The sequence below is a fragment of the Xiphophorus hellerii genome, chromosome 4, assembly GCF_003331165.1.
Source record: "Xiphophorus hellerii strain 12219 chromosome 4, Xiphophorus_hellerii-4.1, whole genome shotgun sequence".
NCBI classification, from domain to species: Eukaryota; Metazoa; Chordata; class Actinopteri; order Cyprinodontiformes; family Poeciliidae; genus Xiphophorus; species Xiphophorus hellerii.
The window spans coordinates 13,342,483-13,360,542 of NC_045675.1; the positions used below are offsets into that span (position 1 = coordinate 13,342,483).

The 18,060-nt window shown below is 40.2% G+C and overlaps 1 protein-coding gene and 1 long non-coding RNA gene across 2 annotated transcripts; one reads left to right on the forward strand and one right to left on the reverse strand.

Moving 5' to 3' along the window:
• Window positions 1-329: 329 nt before the first annotated feature.
• Window positions 330-8,991, reverse strand: LOC116718362 (uncharacterized). The gene is made up of 2 exons (XR_004338921.1): window positions 7,794-8,991; window positions 330-7,364 (listed from the first exon to the last, which is right to left on the reverse strand). It is a non-coding gene; the product is annotated as an uncharacterized LOC116718362 (long non-coding RNA).
• A 17-nt stretch (window positions 8,992-9,008) lies between these two features.
• On the forward strand, window positions 9,009-17,488 carry ddx21 (DEAD (Asp-Glu-Ala-Asp) box helicase 21). The gene is made up of 16 exons (XM_032560227.1): window positions 9,009-9,180; window positions 10,704-10,937; window positions 11,120-11,251; window positions 11,437-11,512; window positions 11,834-12,012; window positions 12,093-12,210; window positions 12,587-12,772; window positions 13,301-13,446; window positions 13,558-13,707; window positions 13,824-13,985; window positions 14,672-14,791; window positions 14,880-14,953; window positions 15,106-15,265; window positions 16,110-16,244; window positions 16,376-16,420; window positions 16,584-17,488. The coding sequence occupies exons 1-16, from the start codon at window positions 9,097-9,099 to the stop codon at window positions 16,830-16,832; spliced, it is 2,250 nt and encodes a 749-aa protein (XP_032416118.1). The 5' UTR covers window positions 9,009-9,096; the 3' UTR covers window positions 16,833-17,488.
• Window positions 17,489-18,060: the final 572 nt, after the last annotated feature.

An 18,060-nucleotide genomic window follows, 5' to 3' on the forward strand; every position in this document is an offset into this window, starting at 1 on the left:
TTTTATTCACAAACCAGTGTATGAAAAAATATTCTTGCCCATAATTTGATAGTTAGAGGGCACAGATCCGCATGGATCCTCCTCATGGACCCGGTTCTGAACAACATGGAGGCAGAGAAACTGAGAGTCATTAGACTGAAGGCAGCCAGACTAGTTTATTTAGCTAAATTATTATATTTAGCTAAATTATTATATTTAGCTAAATATTATTGCCGAGGGACACAAGCAGACCTTCTGACATACAGATAAACATTTTTTTTAAATTGCAAATATATATATATGTAACAGCTTCTCCACTACCCGTTCCGTCATGCACACACGGAGGACTGTTTAATTTTTTTATCTGTAATGAGTAGTTGACACAAACAGCGCAGTTAGCCTCCCCTACTGGTCCACCAGTCACTCACAGCAGAGCGCAAAACAGTCTGTGTTTTACAAATAATTATTACAATGAAGTTTAACAATGTATTTTTCTCTGACATGTGATCGTATAGTGGTTTTGATTAATGATACATCTTTAAAATGAATTTTATACAATTTGGTCTTTCTTTTATATATGAAATAATTTAGAAAAATAAATACAGACAGCAATCAAAAAGAATTATTAAATTACTAAATAGCACCCTCTGGTGCTTCACAGAAAACAAAGCTGGCCATATCGTCGTCATGGAAACAGCTAATAAACCGACTGACAAATTGGCAAACATAACTGACAAACTGGCTAATACAACAGACAAACTGACAAACATAACTGACACATTAAATTGCTGACATTTTTACCTGTAATGGGTAGTTGTTAGCCTCCCCTACTGGTCCACCAGTCACTCTGTGTACCGCAACAAAACTCCAATTTAGTCCCCGAACAAAACCACAAATACTAGTCAGAGGAGAACCGGATTTGATGACTTACCACAGCAGAGCGCAAAACAGTCCGAGTGGAATTTTCGGTTTCCCCTCGTATTTATAGGCAACCAGTAGGGGGCGCCAAACACCACTAATCACAAGGCAATTATGAAATACATACAAAGATATTTACAAAACATATTTTAGCAAGAATTTCACCCGTATATCTAATATCCGTTACATACACCCCCCTGAAATTCTGCTAAATATGAAAAGTAATGCTTCGGATCAAACAAAACAAAAACAAACAAACAAATAAAAAAAATGGGTGTACTAAGGGAAAAGCAAAAAGAAAGTGTGCAACACTAGGAACAAAACTGGGTATACTTGTCAGTGAAAAAACTCTCCCAAAAGGGAGTATGTAAAGAAAGGAGGCTATCAAACTTCTAGCTAAACACAGACTCAAAGGTGCCCATTACGCCTCTGAAATGTAAACAATGTTCCTGTGATCCTAAAAGTAATACTCAAGCACTTCTATGCTTAACACTGTCCTAACTCTGTTACTTAAACTGAAAATGCATTTGAAAAAACTGAATCAGGGAACTAACAGACACGGGAGATAAAGAAGTCTCATCTACTGTTTGATTGTTCATCTCACAAATAAGACGTCTGGGGGGCCTAATGGAACTACGGTCCCTAAGAATACGACTGTCCAGCTGTGTGGAAACAATCTGAGTTAAGGAGTCTGGAATGGCAGTGTCTGAACAGTCACCGTCTGGAGCAGCTGTCTGGCGTCAACGTCTATGAGGAGTTTGTCAGGAGAGGGCACGTCTGGATGGACAGAGCTGGTAGGGGTTGTTACCATGTCTGGGCAATGTTTTGGATCTTCTACATCATCGACTGCTGAGTGGCCAATATTGTGGACAAGAATCGGGTGACTGGTTGGACTGGATGTAACAACTGAGAGAGAGTCAGACTGGGCGGCAAAGGATCCCCGATCAAGTGAGTCATCATCATCTGAATGGGTTCCATCATCGCCGGACTGCATCAGCCAGTTGACTGTGTGGACATCACTGTCCTCCATTACATCAGGTATATCTGGACATAGACCACTTCCATGCATAGCAGCAGCACTGTCAGATTTATGGTCAGATTCATGGTCCTCAGTACTCTCACATGGCAAGAAGCTAACAGGGAGTAGCAACTCTCTCTCTGCCCGTTAGGACATCCTTAACTTTGTAGACATTGATATCAGGCTTGACTCATACGACCTCGTAAGGGGTAGATTCCCAATTGTCTGCAATCTTGCGTTTCCCCGACACTCCTCTGTTGGCGATAAGTACTCCGTCTCCAATGACTAGAGGTGTTCCCTTGAACTTGCGGTTGTATAGCTTGGCATGGCGAGTCTGTTCCTTGAGACTGTTTTTCTGCACAATCTGAGCAGCCTTATGTAGATCTTTCTTTAGGTGAGAAACAAAGTGAGTAGTTGACAACAGTATCATAGGTGAGGGCATGTTGAAACATCACATCAACAGGTAGACGAGGGATCCTTCCAAACACCAGGCAGAATGGTGCGGACCGTGTTGTCTCATGCTCTGTGCAGTTATAGCAGGTTAGTAGCTGCAGCATTTGTGGCCACTTTGCTTTTGGCTGAGGGGGAAGGGATCTGATCATGTCTCCCAGAGTCCTGTTGAATCTCTCTGCGACACCATTCCCCATGGGGTGATAAGGGGTTGTATGAGATTTCTGTATCCCAGCCATCTCTAGAAGCTCTTTCATTAGCTTGCTCTCAAAGTTGGCTTGTTGGTCAGAATGTATACGGCGAGGAAAACCATAAATGAGAAAGAAGTTGTTCCAGAGATGACGAGCAACTTCCTTTGGCAGTCTGATTCTTGCAGGGGAAGGCGTGTGCCATCTTGGAGAAATGATCAGTCACAACTAGAACATCCACAGACTTGTTCCCTTGCTCAGCAGTCCAAAAGTCTATGCAGACTAATTCCATAGACTCAGTAGTGACTATTTTTTGAAGTGACGCACGGCTGTGCGGTTCCGGTGTCTTCCCTACAATGGAGCGCTGACAGGACCGAACATAGTTCATTATATCACAGCCCATCCACTCCAGAAAAATCTTTGCCTCGCCAGGGACAAGGTACGGTGCTGGCCTTGGTGACCCGCTGCATCATGGAGACCATGGAGAACTTTCTGCTTCATTGAGTCAGGTACTATGAACTGGAGGATTTTCTTATTCATGTGAGGATCTTTCCTTGCCTTGTACAGCATGCCATTCTGTATGGTGAGTCTGGTCCAGTGTTTCAGCAGCTTAATCACGCTCCATGATTCATTAGCCCTTTCACATTTGGTAGGTCTTCTATGTCTCCATACATAGTACATGGCTCTGCTGATTGTGTCGTCAGCCTCCTGCCAATTGACAAGCTGGCTCTGTGGGAATGCAGACTGGTTTTCATCCAGCAGAAAATTGGGGTCAACACCAGTTCCCATCATATGGCTCACATCGCTGGACTGAACATTGAGGATGGCAGCAACTTCCTCTGCTGAGACTGAGCCTTTTGTGTTTGGTGGAACTGTATCTTGGACTGGTTCATTTGGCATCTCACTCCCATCATCTACAACAGCTTGACAGTTGTTGGACACTCTGAAGACATCCTGTACGAGTCTGTCATTCACACTGTTGACCTGGTCTGACAGCGAGGTATATGGCTCATTTATGAGGCGATGACCCACACATGACTGGACAAACGGCTCACGGCTCAAGGCATCTGCAACGATGTTCTTTGGCCCAGGGATGTATTTCAGGTCAAAGTCATATGCAGCAAACTTTGCCACCCACCGCTGTTCACACGCGTCAAGTCTGGGTTTGGTCAGAATATATGTCAATGGATTATTGTCAGTTCATATGGTGAAGTGTCTGCCCTTCAACCAATGGCTGAATTTGTCACATACTGCCCATTTCAAGGCAAGAAATCAAGGTGGTGTGCAGGGTAGTTCAGTTGGGAGCATGAAAGAGTTCTACTTGCAAAGGCGACTGGCCTGGCCACTGTTCCACCAGACGGTAGTTGTGACAGGACAGCTCCAATCCCATCAAAGGATGCGTCGACAGCTAGAATGAATGGGGGATTGAAATCTGGGTGGGCTAGAGTAACACTTGTCATGAGGTCATGTTTCAGTGTCTCAAAAGCAGTCTGGCATGCATCTGTCCAATCAGCAGGTGTCAGTTTCACAAGACCTTTCTTTTTGACAGGTTTGCAACCTCTTTTGTGCTTGTTTTGAGCATCCAGTCCAGCTGTGAGCTTAAACAGTGGTTTCGCCTTTGCAGAACATGCCTCAATGAAGCTTTGATAGTACATCACCATGCCCAGATAAGATCTGATTTTGCTAGGGCAAAGTGTTTTTCCATCAAACTGCATGATGTCAGTGTTTTGGATGTCATTTATGGCCTTCACTTTCTCAGGGTCTGTTTGGACACCATTATCACTGATGACATGCCCAAGAAACTTCACAGTCCACCTTAGGAAGAAGCACTTCTTGGGTGCGAGTTTAAGATTGTGCTCTTTAAGGCGGGAGAAAACCATGTGTAGGCGATGGAGTGCGGTTTCCTCTGTAGGTGCAAAAACCATCAGATCATCAAGATAGCACAATAGGCTTGTGAAGTTCTCATCACCGAATATGGACATCATCATCCTCATGAATGTGCCAGGCCTTGAGGCAGGCGGTTGTATTCATGTAGTCCAAATGGGGATGAGAATGCTGTATATTTTTTGCATCAGGGTGAAGAGGGACATTATAAAAGCCTGATGTCAGGTCCATCGTTGAGAAGAACGCATTACCACCAAGGGCAGCCAAAGCATCAGCTTGATGTAGAAGTGGGTAAGCATTCTTCACAGTTCTCGCATTGAGCCATCTGAAGTCAGTGCAGACTCTGAGGTCACCATTTGGTTTCCATACCAGAACGAGTGCAGATGCATACTCACTGTTTGACTTCTGGATAATGCCTCTCTCTTCCATTTCATTCAGTCGTTCTCAGTTTCTCATACTGGCTTGGCGGTATGCATCTGTAGGGTAAACGGAATGGCTTGTTATCAACAAGATGGATGCGGTGAATAAACCTCTTAGCTTCTCCACAATCCATCTTTTGATGGTAGAAGATTGACTCATGCTGCACAATGAGGTCAAGGAGCTTGTCTTTCCACTGCAGAGGCACTTCACATGATTTCAGGTCAATGTCTTGCAGACCCAGAGCCTTCAGTGCATGCATCATGTCCTCCTCTGACCTTGGCTGCACAACGTCACTCTGTACACGCTGCATATTACACTCAATCTTGTCAGCTTTTGGTAGGTCTTCAACTGCAATACATGGAGACACATCTGCTAATTTGGCATTTCTTCTCAGTACTACAACTCTGTCTGTAGGATTGATAACCCTAACAGGCACCCATCGATCTCCCCAAAGAGGAGTGACAACTCTGCCAACAAGGATGTGTCTTGACCCAGCTTTAGACCGTGTTGGCTCAACAATCACTGTATTGCCTGCCGACATCACTGCTCACTCAGGTAACTTGCTCCAGACAAGGTGTTCACTCTGTGGTTTCAGGGTCACACAACTCTTGACTTTCACTGTCCCTACTTTATCTGGAATGCAATCACCCCTCCAACGTTCTGTGTTGGATAGTAGTGACAGAAATTGGCAGTGGTCAGTTGTCTGGCCATTGTTGGGTGCGGAAACTAGTCTCCAGTAGCTGTTAGTATTCTTTAGTTGGGTTAGAATGTGTTTTATGGCATTGCTGCCAAGAATCATCTGTTCTGTCTGGCCTGGAACAACCATTGTTGGAATTATCATCCTGCATCCATAAACCATGACATCAAGATCATACATGTCTTTGGGGAAAACCTGTTGTCCACCACAGCCTATAATGTCATAATCCTCAGCCGTGCCTTTCGTTATGTCAGGACACTGCTGTAAAAGGTACTGAACAGAGGACTCACTTATTGTACAAGCCATTGAACCACTGTCTAACAGTGCTTTGAGGGTGAGGCCGTTCTGTACAGACACAGGTGTGTAGAACAGGCTGTTAGTTTCTGCTATTCTGTGGGATCCCTGGAATATCAGTTTCTTGGATGGGATCAATGTACTACTGTACAACTCATAGAGGGATGCATTATCTTGGATTTCTGGAAACTCATTACTGATGGGAGGCTTATTGAGTTCATCTGCACTGTCCTCCCTTGTGTGCAGACCAGTCAGTTTTCCTGATGCTCTGGGGCAGCTCTTTTAGTTGGGCAGTTGTGGGGTGAATGGCCTGGAGAATAACATTGAAACAGAGCCTATTTTCTCGGCAATGTGACAAGGCACTGTGGTTGTCAGCTTTTCAAATAATGCATGGTTTAATCGTAAAACCATCAATTATGTCTGTATTGTCTACAGGTCGCCTGGGTGGAGTTCGCCTTCTTACATGTGACTGATCAGAGGCTCCATGCAGCAGAACCTTCTCTAACATTAACATTACATCTGTCAGGGAGACATACTGAGAGCTGTGTGTCTGGGAGTACTCCTGACTGTTGTGTGTAGGGACCAAGCCATGGCCCATCTCTGCTTTGTGCACTTTAATGTCCACTGTCTTTTAGTGGTGCACTGGAGAAGTTTCTTTACAGCTCACCTAAGCATGGTACTCATTCAGCACCTCCAGGTCTTCACACGCTGACCACCTATCAATAGTTTTGGACCTGAAAGTGAGTCAGGTTTTTACAGGGACAATTTCTAATAAACATATGTGTCACCTCCAGCTCAGGGTTTTCAAATGATTTGCCCTGTTCTCTCAGGCAGTCAGAGGCGAAGTCAGCTGCTCTGTTTAGTTTCAGCCAGTAGTCATATGGGTCTGGGTCAACTGTCACTAGTAGGATTCGGTGTTGGTGTGATATTAGGTATAGGTGTTCTGGTATGATAGTCAACAGGATTATGGACTCTAGCACTAGGAATTTCATCTAATGAGGCCATAAGACCACTAGGAGCAGGACTATCAACAGAAAAAGGAATGGGAGCAAGCACACCTCTTCGTCTACCAATACTAATGGGTGTGCTAAACCAACAGTGGTTACTTTGATTGGACATTGTTCAGAAGTTTAACAAATGAAAAGATTTTCAGAATCCAAAACACAATAGCAAATAAAATCACCAACTTGGAATAAACGAATAATAAACAAAACAAATCAAAACAATTTGTGTAGTATATTACTCTAATGGCACATAAAGGTTTTCAGTGTATAGAAATATCTTTACACTGCACTGTAATGCTACTGTGTCAGCTGTGAACATGAACCCATATACAATGTGAACTGATGTCTTCAAAAACCGATGTGGCAGACAGGACGGTCACAAGTTCGATAGTTCGATGAGCTTGACTGAAGTCCAAGGTCACGGCACCAATGTAACAGCTTCTCCATTACCCGTCTCGTCATGCAGACATGGAGGACTGTTGGTTGGATTTTAAGTCGTTTAATTTTTTTATCTGTAATGAGTAGTTGACACAAACAGCGCAGTTAGCCTCCCCTACTGGTCCACCAGTCACTCACAGCAGAGCGCAAAACAGTCTGTGTTTTACAAATAATTATTACAATGAAGTTTAACAATGTATTTTTCTCTGACATGTGATCGTATAGTGGTTTTGATTAATGATACATCTTTAAAATGAATTTTATACAATTTGGTCTTTCTTTTATATATGAAATAATTTAGAAAAATAAATACAGACAGTAATCAAAATTAATTATAAAATTACTAAATAGCACCCTCTGGTGCGTCACAGAAAACAAAGCTGGCCATGTCGTCGTCATGGAAACAGCTAATAAACAAACTGACAAATTGGCAAACATAACTGACAAACTGGCTAATACAACAGACAAACATAACTGACACATTAAATTGCTGACATGTTTACCTGTAATGGGTAGTTGTTAGCCTCCCCTACTGGTCCACCAGTCACTCTGTGTACCGCAACAAAACTCCAATTTAGTCCCCGAACAAAACCACAAATACTAGTCAGAGGAGAACCGGATTTGATGACTTACCACAGCAGAGCGCAAAACACTCTGTGTGGAATTTCCGATTTCCCCTCGTATTTATAGGCAACCAGTAGGGGGCGCCAAACACCACTAATCACAAGGCAATTATGAAATACATACAAGGATATTTACAAAACATATTTTAGCAAGAATTTCACCCGTATATCTAATATCGGTTACATATATTAAAAAAAACCCCTTAAAAAGGGCACTAGGGCATCAAAAATAAAAGGGGCAGGGGCTCAAGCCTTCTTCGCCCCTCTTCTGCACGTGTGCCTGGATGAGTTCATATACTTGGTTGCAAGTTGTGCTGTTTAAAGGCCATATTTGCTTGTGTTTCACATTTTAAAGTTTTGGCACGGTTAGAGCTTTTACAAACAAAATGGGTCACTTTGACGATGAGTGCTGCTGTCTAGGGAAATATTGAGTATGAGTTGACAACTACATTAAAGCAACCAATTAAAAACTGTAATTTAGGGTTTCCCCGCATCTAGTGGACAAAAATAAAATACCACTTAAGTTTTAAAAAAAAAATCTGTCTACTGAGTGCAGTTTATTTTAATAGGTGTCAAAAATTCCCGATCACATTTTAGACTTATTGTCTAAATGTGCACTCTTGTCAGTTTTTACTTTACAGTTTAAAGTTTATTACAACAAATGATACAACGTAGAGGATAATAAACTCATGTCAAATGTGACTTACTATAAATGCACAATATTCAGTCTTTAACTATTTCATAGTACTTTATTTCACACAAACATTACCTTATTTCTACACAAGTACGCACCTCCCCCAAGATGGCGGAATGTTTGTGACGCATTGGTACTCGGGAGTGAACGATCTGATGATGCATTCTCATTAGCTTCGAAGTTGGTACTTCCATGGTTCACACCGAAACACACTGTCTCCCAGTTGCAAGTCAGCGAACCAGTTGGATTCGCTAATTTGCTAACTCAGAGAGGTAGCTGACTGGCAGCAGCATACTTCTCAGAATTTGTATTTAAACGCTTTTGCTACATGTTCAGTAAACATGGCAGTCGCCATTAACGAACGTTCCATGAATGCTCCACTCGTCAGCTGTGATCGCGTTTCTTCGCTCCGCCTTTTCCGGTCCTTTCCATCCGCGTGCCCCTAGGTTAGCCTGTGTCCACGTCGAGGGTCTCCAACAGGGAAGAGAAATGCCGTCAAAAATCATCTTTGAAACTGAAGAAGAAACCACCGAGAAAGATATGGACACCGTCGCGGAAGCTGAAACCTTCAAGGTGAGTTTGACGATACACGTCGAGTTAAAAGGCTGAAGCTTCTGCCACGGCTCCTCCATGTTTGACAACATGTGGCTGTGCTTGCTAGTAGCTAACATCAAACGGTGGCAACAACAATAATAAATCTGTAAGAAAGGGGAACTCGAAACAAACACGTTACTGTTTAATTATTAACATTGAATTAGCGTTTACAGAACAATGCGGTATTAGCATGTATCCATTGTGTAAGCAGGAGATTGTCTTACGTGCATTATCATATGTTGGCTTTCGTTATTAAATGGACTCTTAAAGTATCCAATACATGAATCCACGATCATTGTACATATCAACAATGTGGAGGAATATGACAATAATTCGCATTTTACCTGTTGACACAAACTCGTGATGTTTAATTTATCTAGATTTGCCGATGAGACATGATTTACAAACACACCGTCACGTGTTTTTTTTTTTCATTTGATACTCACTTTTTCTTACACCCCTCATTTCTTACACAGCTTATTCTTAATGCAATTATCCCAGAAGTGGACAACTTAGATATTTTAACAGAGAAGGGACAACAGTCAAGTTGAAGTTTGGGAAAAAATGAATGCATTTGTAGTGACTTGTACACTACAAATGCAAGTCAGCTAGTAAAAGTGGTTTATTTCCTCAATTGACCTTATATCAACATACATACTGGTACAAAAGGTGACGATACACACCTGGCATTAAAAACTACCCTGAGTGATTGGATTGCATGCATTAAACAACACACAGACATACTTATCGTTCCTTTTATTTCAGGCATAATCTTCTTAGTGGAGTGAAACTGTGGATTTGACTATATTTTTGATAGTGTTATAAAAATATAGGAAATTTCAAACATCATCCAGTATAAAAAGGATTTAAAGACATTTTACTGAAACAATATTTAGCTTAGGAGAGCCTGACTTTTTCATAAATCATGTATTTGTATTTGTTGAAAAGAATGTTTACAATGTTTTGTTTTACTGTCTATGTGTTCGTATGTGAAAAAATAATATATTCCACCCTGTAGCTTAATAATGAACCTATTGACTTGTTAGAAAAACTGTTGAATGTACAAAAACAAGCACAAGGCCTAATGGCTACAAAGATCTATCAACATTGAGATGAGGGCAGTTTTGATTGTCAGATACTGGAGTATAATTTAATTTTATACATTTTCCTTCCTCATTTTGAACATTCAATTGTTACACTGTGAGTAGTGTCCCACTGTTTACATTCTGCCCCGTGAAAAGCTGTAACATTGACCAATGCAAGGTGAAATCTGCGCCTTGAAAAAAATGCTTTCTGCTTCATGTTATTTATTAGTGAATAATATTAGGTGCATGCATTATGCATCAAGTATTTCTTAAAAAAAATCATGGAGTAACATTATTTACTAATTGATATACCGCATGCAAAATGTATCTGTTACTGTTTAAATTAGTTTAACAATGTTGCCAATAATTACTTGGACTCAATATTTGGTTAGTGTAAATCATTTTCATTCCTTGAAGGTGAAGAACAAGTCAAAGGAAGGTAAGAAGCTGAAGAAGAAACAGCAGCAACCTGAGGAGCAGGAGGAGGATCCAGACTGTGATCCTCCAGCACCGAAGAAGAAAAAGAAGAAGGACAAGCTGGCAGCGGACCAAGTGAACGGCCACATCAATGAGGCCGCTGACCTGAATGGTAACAGCGGGGATGTAGAGTCACCAAAAAAAACAAAGAAGAAGAAAAAGGAGGCATCAGAGGTTAGTACTATGATGTTGTGTATTTGTATATCTACCAGTTGAATGAGTTTTTGTGTATTACCTCATAGAAAACATAGTATAAATATTCTTTAGGGTATAAAATATTGCATGAATCATACAAGGATTTTTTTAGAGTCTTTCTTCCACTTGTAACACTTTTAATGCTTTCTTTGGACATATAGAAGACCCAGAAGCAAAAGAAAGCAACCACTGAGGAAGCAACCAATGGACATTCCACCCCAAACACACCAGTTCAAACTCCCAGTCAGACCCCATCCCAGTCAAGCGATGAGTTGGCCAGTGACAGTGAAAATGTAAGATTTGAAAAATCCTTAAATGTAAGAAGTTAAACATTTATGTAAAGGGCTGTTGAGATATAGTTTTGCAGCAAATGATTACGGTTACACCATGTTTGTTGTTTATGCTAGCTTGACGATGCTTAAAGTTAGCTGCAAAGAACAAAAGAAAACATTGGGACTGAATTTCTGTACATTTTTAGGAGCAGACACCTGAGCAGATAGAAGGAGCTTTCTCCAACTTCAGAATTTCCAAAGTCACCATTGATAAACTGAAAGGTAAGAAATCTCTGTTTTTATAGTCTAGTGTTTTACATTTTAAAACTGGCAAAAAAATAATTCCTTTTACATAGCTGGCATGAAACTGCATCTATCTGGTGATTATATAATTTGTGTAGAGAACTCATCGGCTTAACAATGGCTTATAAACATTAAAAGCTTAATATGTGATCTTGATGACATTCGTACACAATTGTAGACTGCGTAAACACAAATGTATCTACTTTCAGCTGGATGTTACTCATAAGTTTGAAGCCTGAGGTTATCATTGTTTGTTTTTTTGCCTCTTCTGTATCTCCTTATTCTCTGTCTTCTTCTCAGCTCGGGGAGTCACCTACTTGTTTGACATTCAAGTGAAGTCATTTAATGCCGTATATGATGGAGAGGATGTTATCGCCCAAGCCCGTACTGGAACAGGAAAGACCTTCTCCTTCGCCTTACCGTTGGTAGAAAAGCTCCAGAACGATTCAGTGGAGATGATGAGAGGCCGGCCTCCCAAGGTACTCACCAGACACTTGCACATTTCTTCTTCAGTTTCTCTCAATATTTGTCTAAAACTTAATTTTTTATTTGTTAATAGGTGCTAGTCTTGACTCCTACCAGAGAATTGGCTATCCAGGTCTCCAAGGACTTCAAAGACATTGCCAAAAGACTATCCATCGCCTGTTTCTATGGAGGCAGCTCATATAACCCACAGCGTATGTCCATGTCTCAGTATTAACTGTTTACTGAAGGTTGTTTTAAAAAAAAATTGAGCATAAATAGAGAAAAAAGCAGCAACCTCTTGTTCAATATATAGTTTTTAAACGTGATTCAAATTGAAATAGACTGACTACTTTACAAATGTGGCCTGCCGCCCCTTAATTTCTGTATTTCTTATGAACACCCAAATTTTCTGTAACATTAAAAGCAGTATTTATTTTGTCTTTCTACTGAAGTACCTCCATTCTTTAGCACAGTATTATTGGTGCTTTCATCTGAGTATGTTCAACAATAACCATTTAGTTTGCTTAATTTTGTTTCCAGCTTTATACTTTTGTCTGAGTTAATACTTACTCCTTTGTCTTCGTCCAGTTGATGCTATTCGTAACGGAATTGATATTTTGGTGGGAACGCCCGGTCGCATTAAAGATCACCTTGAGAACAACAAACTCAACCTCACCAAACTGAAACACGTCGTTCTGGACGAAGTGGACCAAATGTTGGACATGGGGTTTGCAGAACAAGTTGAAGAGATTTTGGGTACTTCGTATAAGAAAGGTAAATCAATATCAAAAGTTGTGTGAGAGGAATTTAAGTGTAGATTCAGTAAATGGATTTATCAGGGTAGTAGAGGTTTCCAATTTTTTTTCAACTCCTACATGCCTATTCCAACTTAGATCTGTTGCATTTTTACATCCTAAGTACTTAAGTATTACAATATACAGTATATATATATAAGTGTTTAAGATGAACAGTTTGAGACCAACATACAATGAAGCAATTACAAGACTATTATACATTGATGAAAATAAAATTAAAGTCTGTGCTGTTTGTTGATGTTTATGTAGTATGAAAAATATTGAGAGTGATTCGTTTAATGGATCAGAAAAGCTCAAATGCTGTTTTTGGGTAGCTGATTACACCTACCGATCTCTGGCCATGCACCAATAAGTAAACATTTGGGTGTTATACTTATGAATATGATGTGTTGGATTTGTTTCACATTCATGTGAGAGTGGATCTAAAAATTAGGAGCAGCGTCTTTAAAATGATTGAAGCCCACTTGTGTGTGTGTTCCCCCTGCAGACAGCGACACCAACCCACAGACTCTTCTGTTTTCTGCAACCTGCCCTCCTTGGGTGTATGATGTGGCCAAGAAATACATGAGGCCAGGCTGCAAGCATATCGACTTGATCGGCAAGAAAACACAAAAAGCGGCAACAACTGTTGAGGTAAGTGTGAGGAAAACAAAAATGTTGCATTCTGAGAACAAAAATGACCTAATTGCTGGATTTTGTTCTCTTTTGTTCACTTGTTGCCTCATCCTGTCCTTCCCTCTGTAGCACCTGGCCATCACGTGCCACTGGTCCCAGCGTGCTGCAGTGATTGGAGATGTAGTCCAGGTGTACAGTGGCAGCCATGGAAGAACAATCGTCTTCTGCGAAACTAAGAAGGAAGCCAATGAATTGGCCATGAATGCTTCTATCAAACAGGTAACCATAGCAATCTGCATCTCATGATAACCTTACACAAAAGCAGTTCTTTAATATAAAGTTACATTTGCTGAGCTATTAAGTTAAGTTTTTCCTGTCTTATTTGATGCTTTTAGAGTTCCCAGTCCCTCCATGGGGATATTCCACAGAAACAGAGAGAGACGACTCTGAAAGGTTTCAGGAATGGTGTCTTTGAGGTTCTTGTTGCCACAAACGTCGCCGCCCGTGGATTAGACATCCCAGAGGTCGACTTGGTGGTCCAGTGTTCTCCGCCAAAGGTTGGCTGACACAGAAACTCACTTTGCTCGACAAAAATCAGCTCTGATGTGAACCAATCCATTATTAGATTGCAAGAAAAAAAAAGCAGCACTGATAAAATCTATTATCATAACTAGGGCTGGACGAAATGGCCAAAAAACGTATCACAATCAATCAAGTGTTTCGTATCAGTAGATAAACAATATTGATAATTATTTAAATTAAAAAATACTTTATTAATTAAGTGAGTGAATTAGTTAATGCCACCAACCTGGCTTAGCTGGCTGTGAAAGCTAAGCCTTTCCACTGCCTACATCTCCCAGAATGCTGTGTGGTTTTGGATTGGAGTTCAGTGAATACTCTATATATTGAATATTCTATCAGATATATTATCTATTGATATTGATCGTATGTATTGCGATGCATATATTGTCGTTGATTCATTGTCCAATAGATACTCTGCTCCAACAAACCTGAATGCAATTGATTCATTACCTCTTCACCTTTTAGTTATGTTTGACAGATTCCTAGTAATGAGCCAGGTGAGTCAGGTGTGTTGTAACGGAGATGCATCCAGGAGTTACTTTGGAGTTGGAGAGTCATAGTGATACATTTTGAAAACAAAGTCATTTAGTTTTTAATTGAGAATAATTTAATATAAATCAATCACATCTCTGCATGATTCAGCAATTTTCTATGTTGTCAGGATGTCGAGTCCTACATCCATCGTTCAGGGCGAACAGGACGAGCGGGCAGGACTGGCGTCTGCATCTGCTTCTACCAGAGGAAGGAAGAGGACCAGTTACGCTACGTAGAGACCAAAGCCGTGGGCGTCTTTCACTTACTTGATTAGATTCTGGCTATTTTAATTGTTTAAGTTGATTCTAAATGCTTTGTGTTTGATTTTATTTTAGGGAATCACTTTCAGGCGAGTTGGTGTTCCAACTGCCAATGACATCATCAAATCATCCAGCAAAGACGCCACCAGGTATATGGGAAACTCTGCTGCTGTCATTCATAAAACTATTGTAATATTATTAAAACTATTGAATGTTTATGAAGTAATTCAACTTGTTAGTTACAAGATTCTGTTGAGATTATAACAAATTTCATAAACTCCTTTTCCGTTTTTGTTTGCAGGTTTTTGGACTCCGTTCCAGCCGCAGCTGTTGAATATTTCAGGGAATCGGCAGAGAAGCTGATCAAAGAGAAGGGAGCGGTGGATGCACTCGCTGCTGCTCTGGCTCACATTTCTGGAGCCACGAGTCTAGAGCAGAGATCTCTGCTTAGCTCTGACTCTGTGAGTTTCGTTTGCCCTCAGAAACCCTTTTTCACACTTTGAAACATCAAACCTTTCAAAGTGGCTGCAGTTGGATAAACTGGATCAGATCCAAATCATGACCTTCGGTTTTCTGCATAACTCAGGGTGTTTTCATTGTTTCATTGGTGCTGCTCTTCTTGCTAGGGTTGGGTGAGAAGGCTTAAAAATGAAAGATTTTTGTTTTCATACCAGATTCAATTTCTGATTTAATCTTTTTTTCTAAAAAATAAATCACAAGAATTTTATTAAATTGTGAGAAAATAGTCATAAACTTAGCAGAATAAAGATTCAATTTCACCAGATTGTCTTAAAATTAAGAGGTAAAACTCTTCTACTGTTACTGAGATATGACTTTTGACATACACAGTCGTTTTCTCAATTGTTTCAAAGTCCTGCTACTGATAATTTGATGTTTATATGTTAAAAGATGAAGTATTTACTTCACGAGACGCTCAGCGTTTCTCCTTTATTTTTTTATGTACTGCTTTATTATCATATTACAACTTTATTCTTGCAATAAAAACCAAAATAGCTTGGCCCTAATGTTCTGCTGAATTCAAAGTCCAAATAATGAGAAGCTGTAACACACGCTTGTCAAGCAAGAGGGCGTGCTGACACAACTCTATGGAAATATAAGGAGCTCGTTGGTGAGAGAGAAAATCCTGATGTTTCATAAATTAAATCTTCCAAATCTCAAAATTTGATTCATAAAATCGATTCATCGCCCAGCCCGACTTCTTCCTGATGGAAGAAAACTGGAGTCATTTTCTTCCATTTTGAGATGCATGTCGTAGTTATTGTGATATTTTATGTGTTTTTGCAGGGCTACACCACAATGCAGTTGCAGTGCTCCCAGGAGATGCATAATCTAGGTTATGCCTGGAGAACCATTAAAGAGCAGCTGGGAGAAGACTTTGAAAACCACATTCACAGAATGACCTTCCTCAAAGGCAAAACGGTAAATCCATTCAGACATCTCACTTTTGGAGTTGGTCGGTACCAGAAATGTAAAACATAGACATGATCTTTTATCACTGGACAAAACCGCTCACTATGTTGTTGTTTTTTTTGTCTGTTTGTTTGTAATAGGGAGTTTGTTTTGATGTCCCAGCTGATAAAGTCAAAGAGATTCAGGTAAGAACATCAGCACCCTCTAGTGGTCAACGCCAGAATGCTTTTAGAAATAAATTCAGAAATTGATTTTTCTTTTAATTTAAGGTGAAACAAATGTTTTGACACTTTTAGACCAATTTCTGTAGTTGATATAAAACGTTAGTCACTAGTTTCACTTCATCAGGATAATTGGAAAGACTGTCGCCGCTGGCAGCTGACTGTAGCCACAGAGCTCCCAGAGCTGGAGGAGAAGCAGTTCACCAACCGCGGAGACAGAGGTGGGTTTAGAGGCGGGAGAGGGCGCGGCTTTGGTGGAAATGGAGGACGTAATGGCGGTTTCCGGAGCGGCGGCTTCCGGAGCGGCGGCGGCGGCGGAGGCTACAACAACCGAGGAGGACACAAACGGACCTTCGGCCAAGCGTTCGATTACTGAACCATCAACTGATTGATCAGCTTTGCTGTTGGTGGACTTTATTAACTATCATTAAGAGACCGACAGAGCCGGTGAATATATTTCTGATATAAAATATTAGATTCACATACCACATTAGCATGAATTACTCCCCTTTGTTCAAAAGTGATACAAAAGTTGAATTTATCATCTAAAAATAATGGATTCTTAGAAAGAAAATACAGATGGTCCTTTATGGCTTTATATAAAACGAATATTGCTATTTGGAAGAGTTGAGCAAAAGCACAGCTCAAACACCATTAGTAATGGATGTGTTGGTTTTCCAATATTTACATTTATGAACAAAGTATTTAAAAATCGTTTCCTGTCCTGTAAAGGTAGGAATGTGTCACTCTTACTGGTAGTGTCGCCGTCTTATCCTGGATCTTTGAGGAAGAGCAGGAGGCGTAATCAGTCTTTGACCTTCGTCCGTGTAGAGATAATTCGGCCATCAGTAGGTAAACATGTTGCATAACGTTTGTATAACATATTTACTGTCAGATTGCTGCGTTACAATCAGCTGAAACCTCTCCTCGAATACATATGTTGAATGATTGCTTTGCAATTGCCTCTATTTAATAACTGTACTGCTTCCATTCATTTGAATGAAACAACTTATTAAAAAAAGGTCAACTTGGGGGTTGTTTGTTCTTTTTAAAAGTGTGGAAAATCAGATCTTTCACTCCTGATGAATATAAGACACATATGGTCAAAGTGCATGAATGAATCAGTTTTACTACGATGTTGCAATTTTATACTGTGGTGTGATGTATTAGGGTAATGTTGGTCAGAATAATCAACATAACCCAGATGCACTCTAAATTGATATAGGAATGTTATTCATACCAGCATTACACATAATCTAAACCTGTTTAGTTCTGATCTCCAGTTATAATTCTTTGACCTGACACTTCATGGGATTATAATCTTATTCTTGGACTACAAACATTAGGATTCAGGAAGAATTCACAGCGTGTCACTGTTTCCCATGTTACACCTTAATTCCAAATTATTAAATTAATCTCTTTCCCCTAATTTCCACAGAGAAGAATCCTGTTAGGACGATGTTAAGTTGTTTTTTTTGCAATTTTATTAAAAATAGAAATATTTACATAAGTATTCACAGCCTTTGCTATGAAGCTGAAAATTGTTTCCACTGACTCTTGAGATTTTTCTACAACATCATTTTCCTCCTGTGGAAAATTGAGTT

Coding starts and splice junctions, on each gene's coding strand:
- ddx21 (XM_032560227.1), top strand. CDS start 9,097: ATGCCGTCAAAAATCATCTTTGAAACTGAAGAAGAAACCACCGAGAAA. Junction 11,513..11,833: donor CACCATTGATAAACTGAAAG/GTAAGAAATCTC, acceptor TCTTCTTCTCAG/CTCGGGGAGTCACCTACTTG. Junction 12,013..12,092: donor TGAGAGGCCGGCCTCCCAAG/GTACTCACCAGA, acceptor ATTTGTTAATAG/GTGCTAGTCTTGACTCCTAC.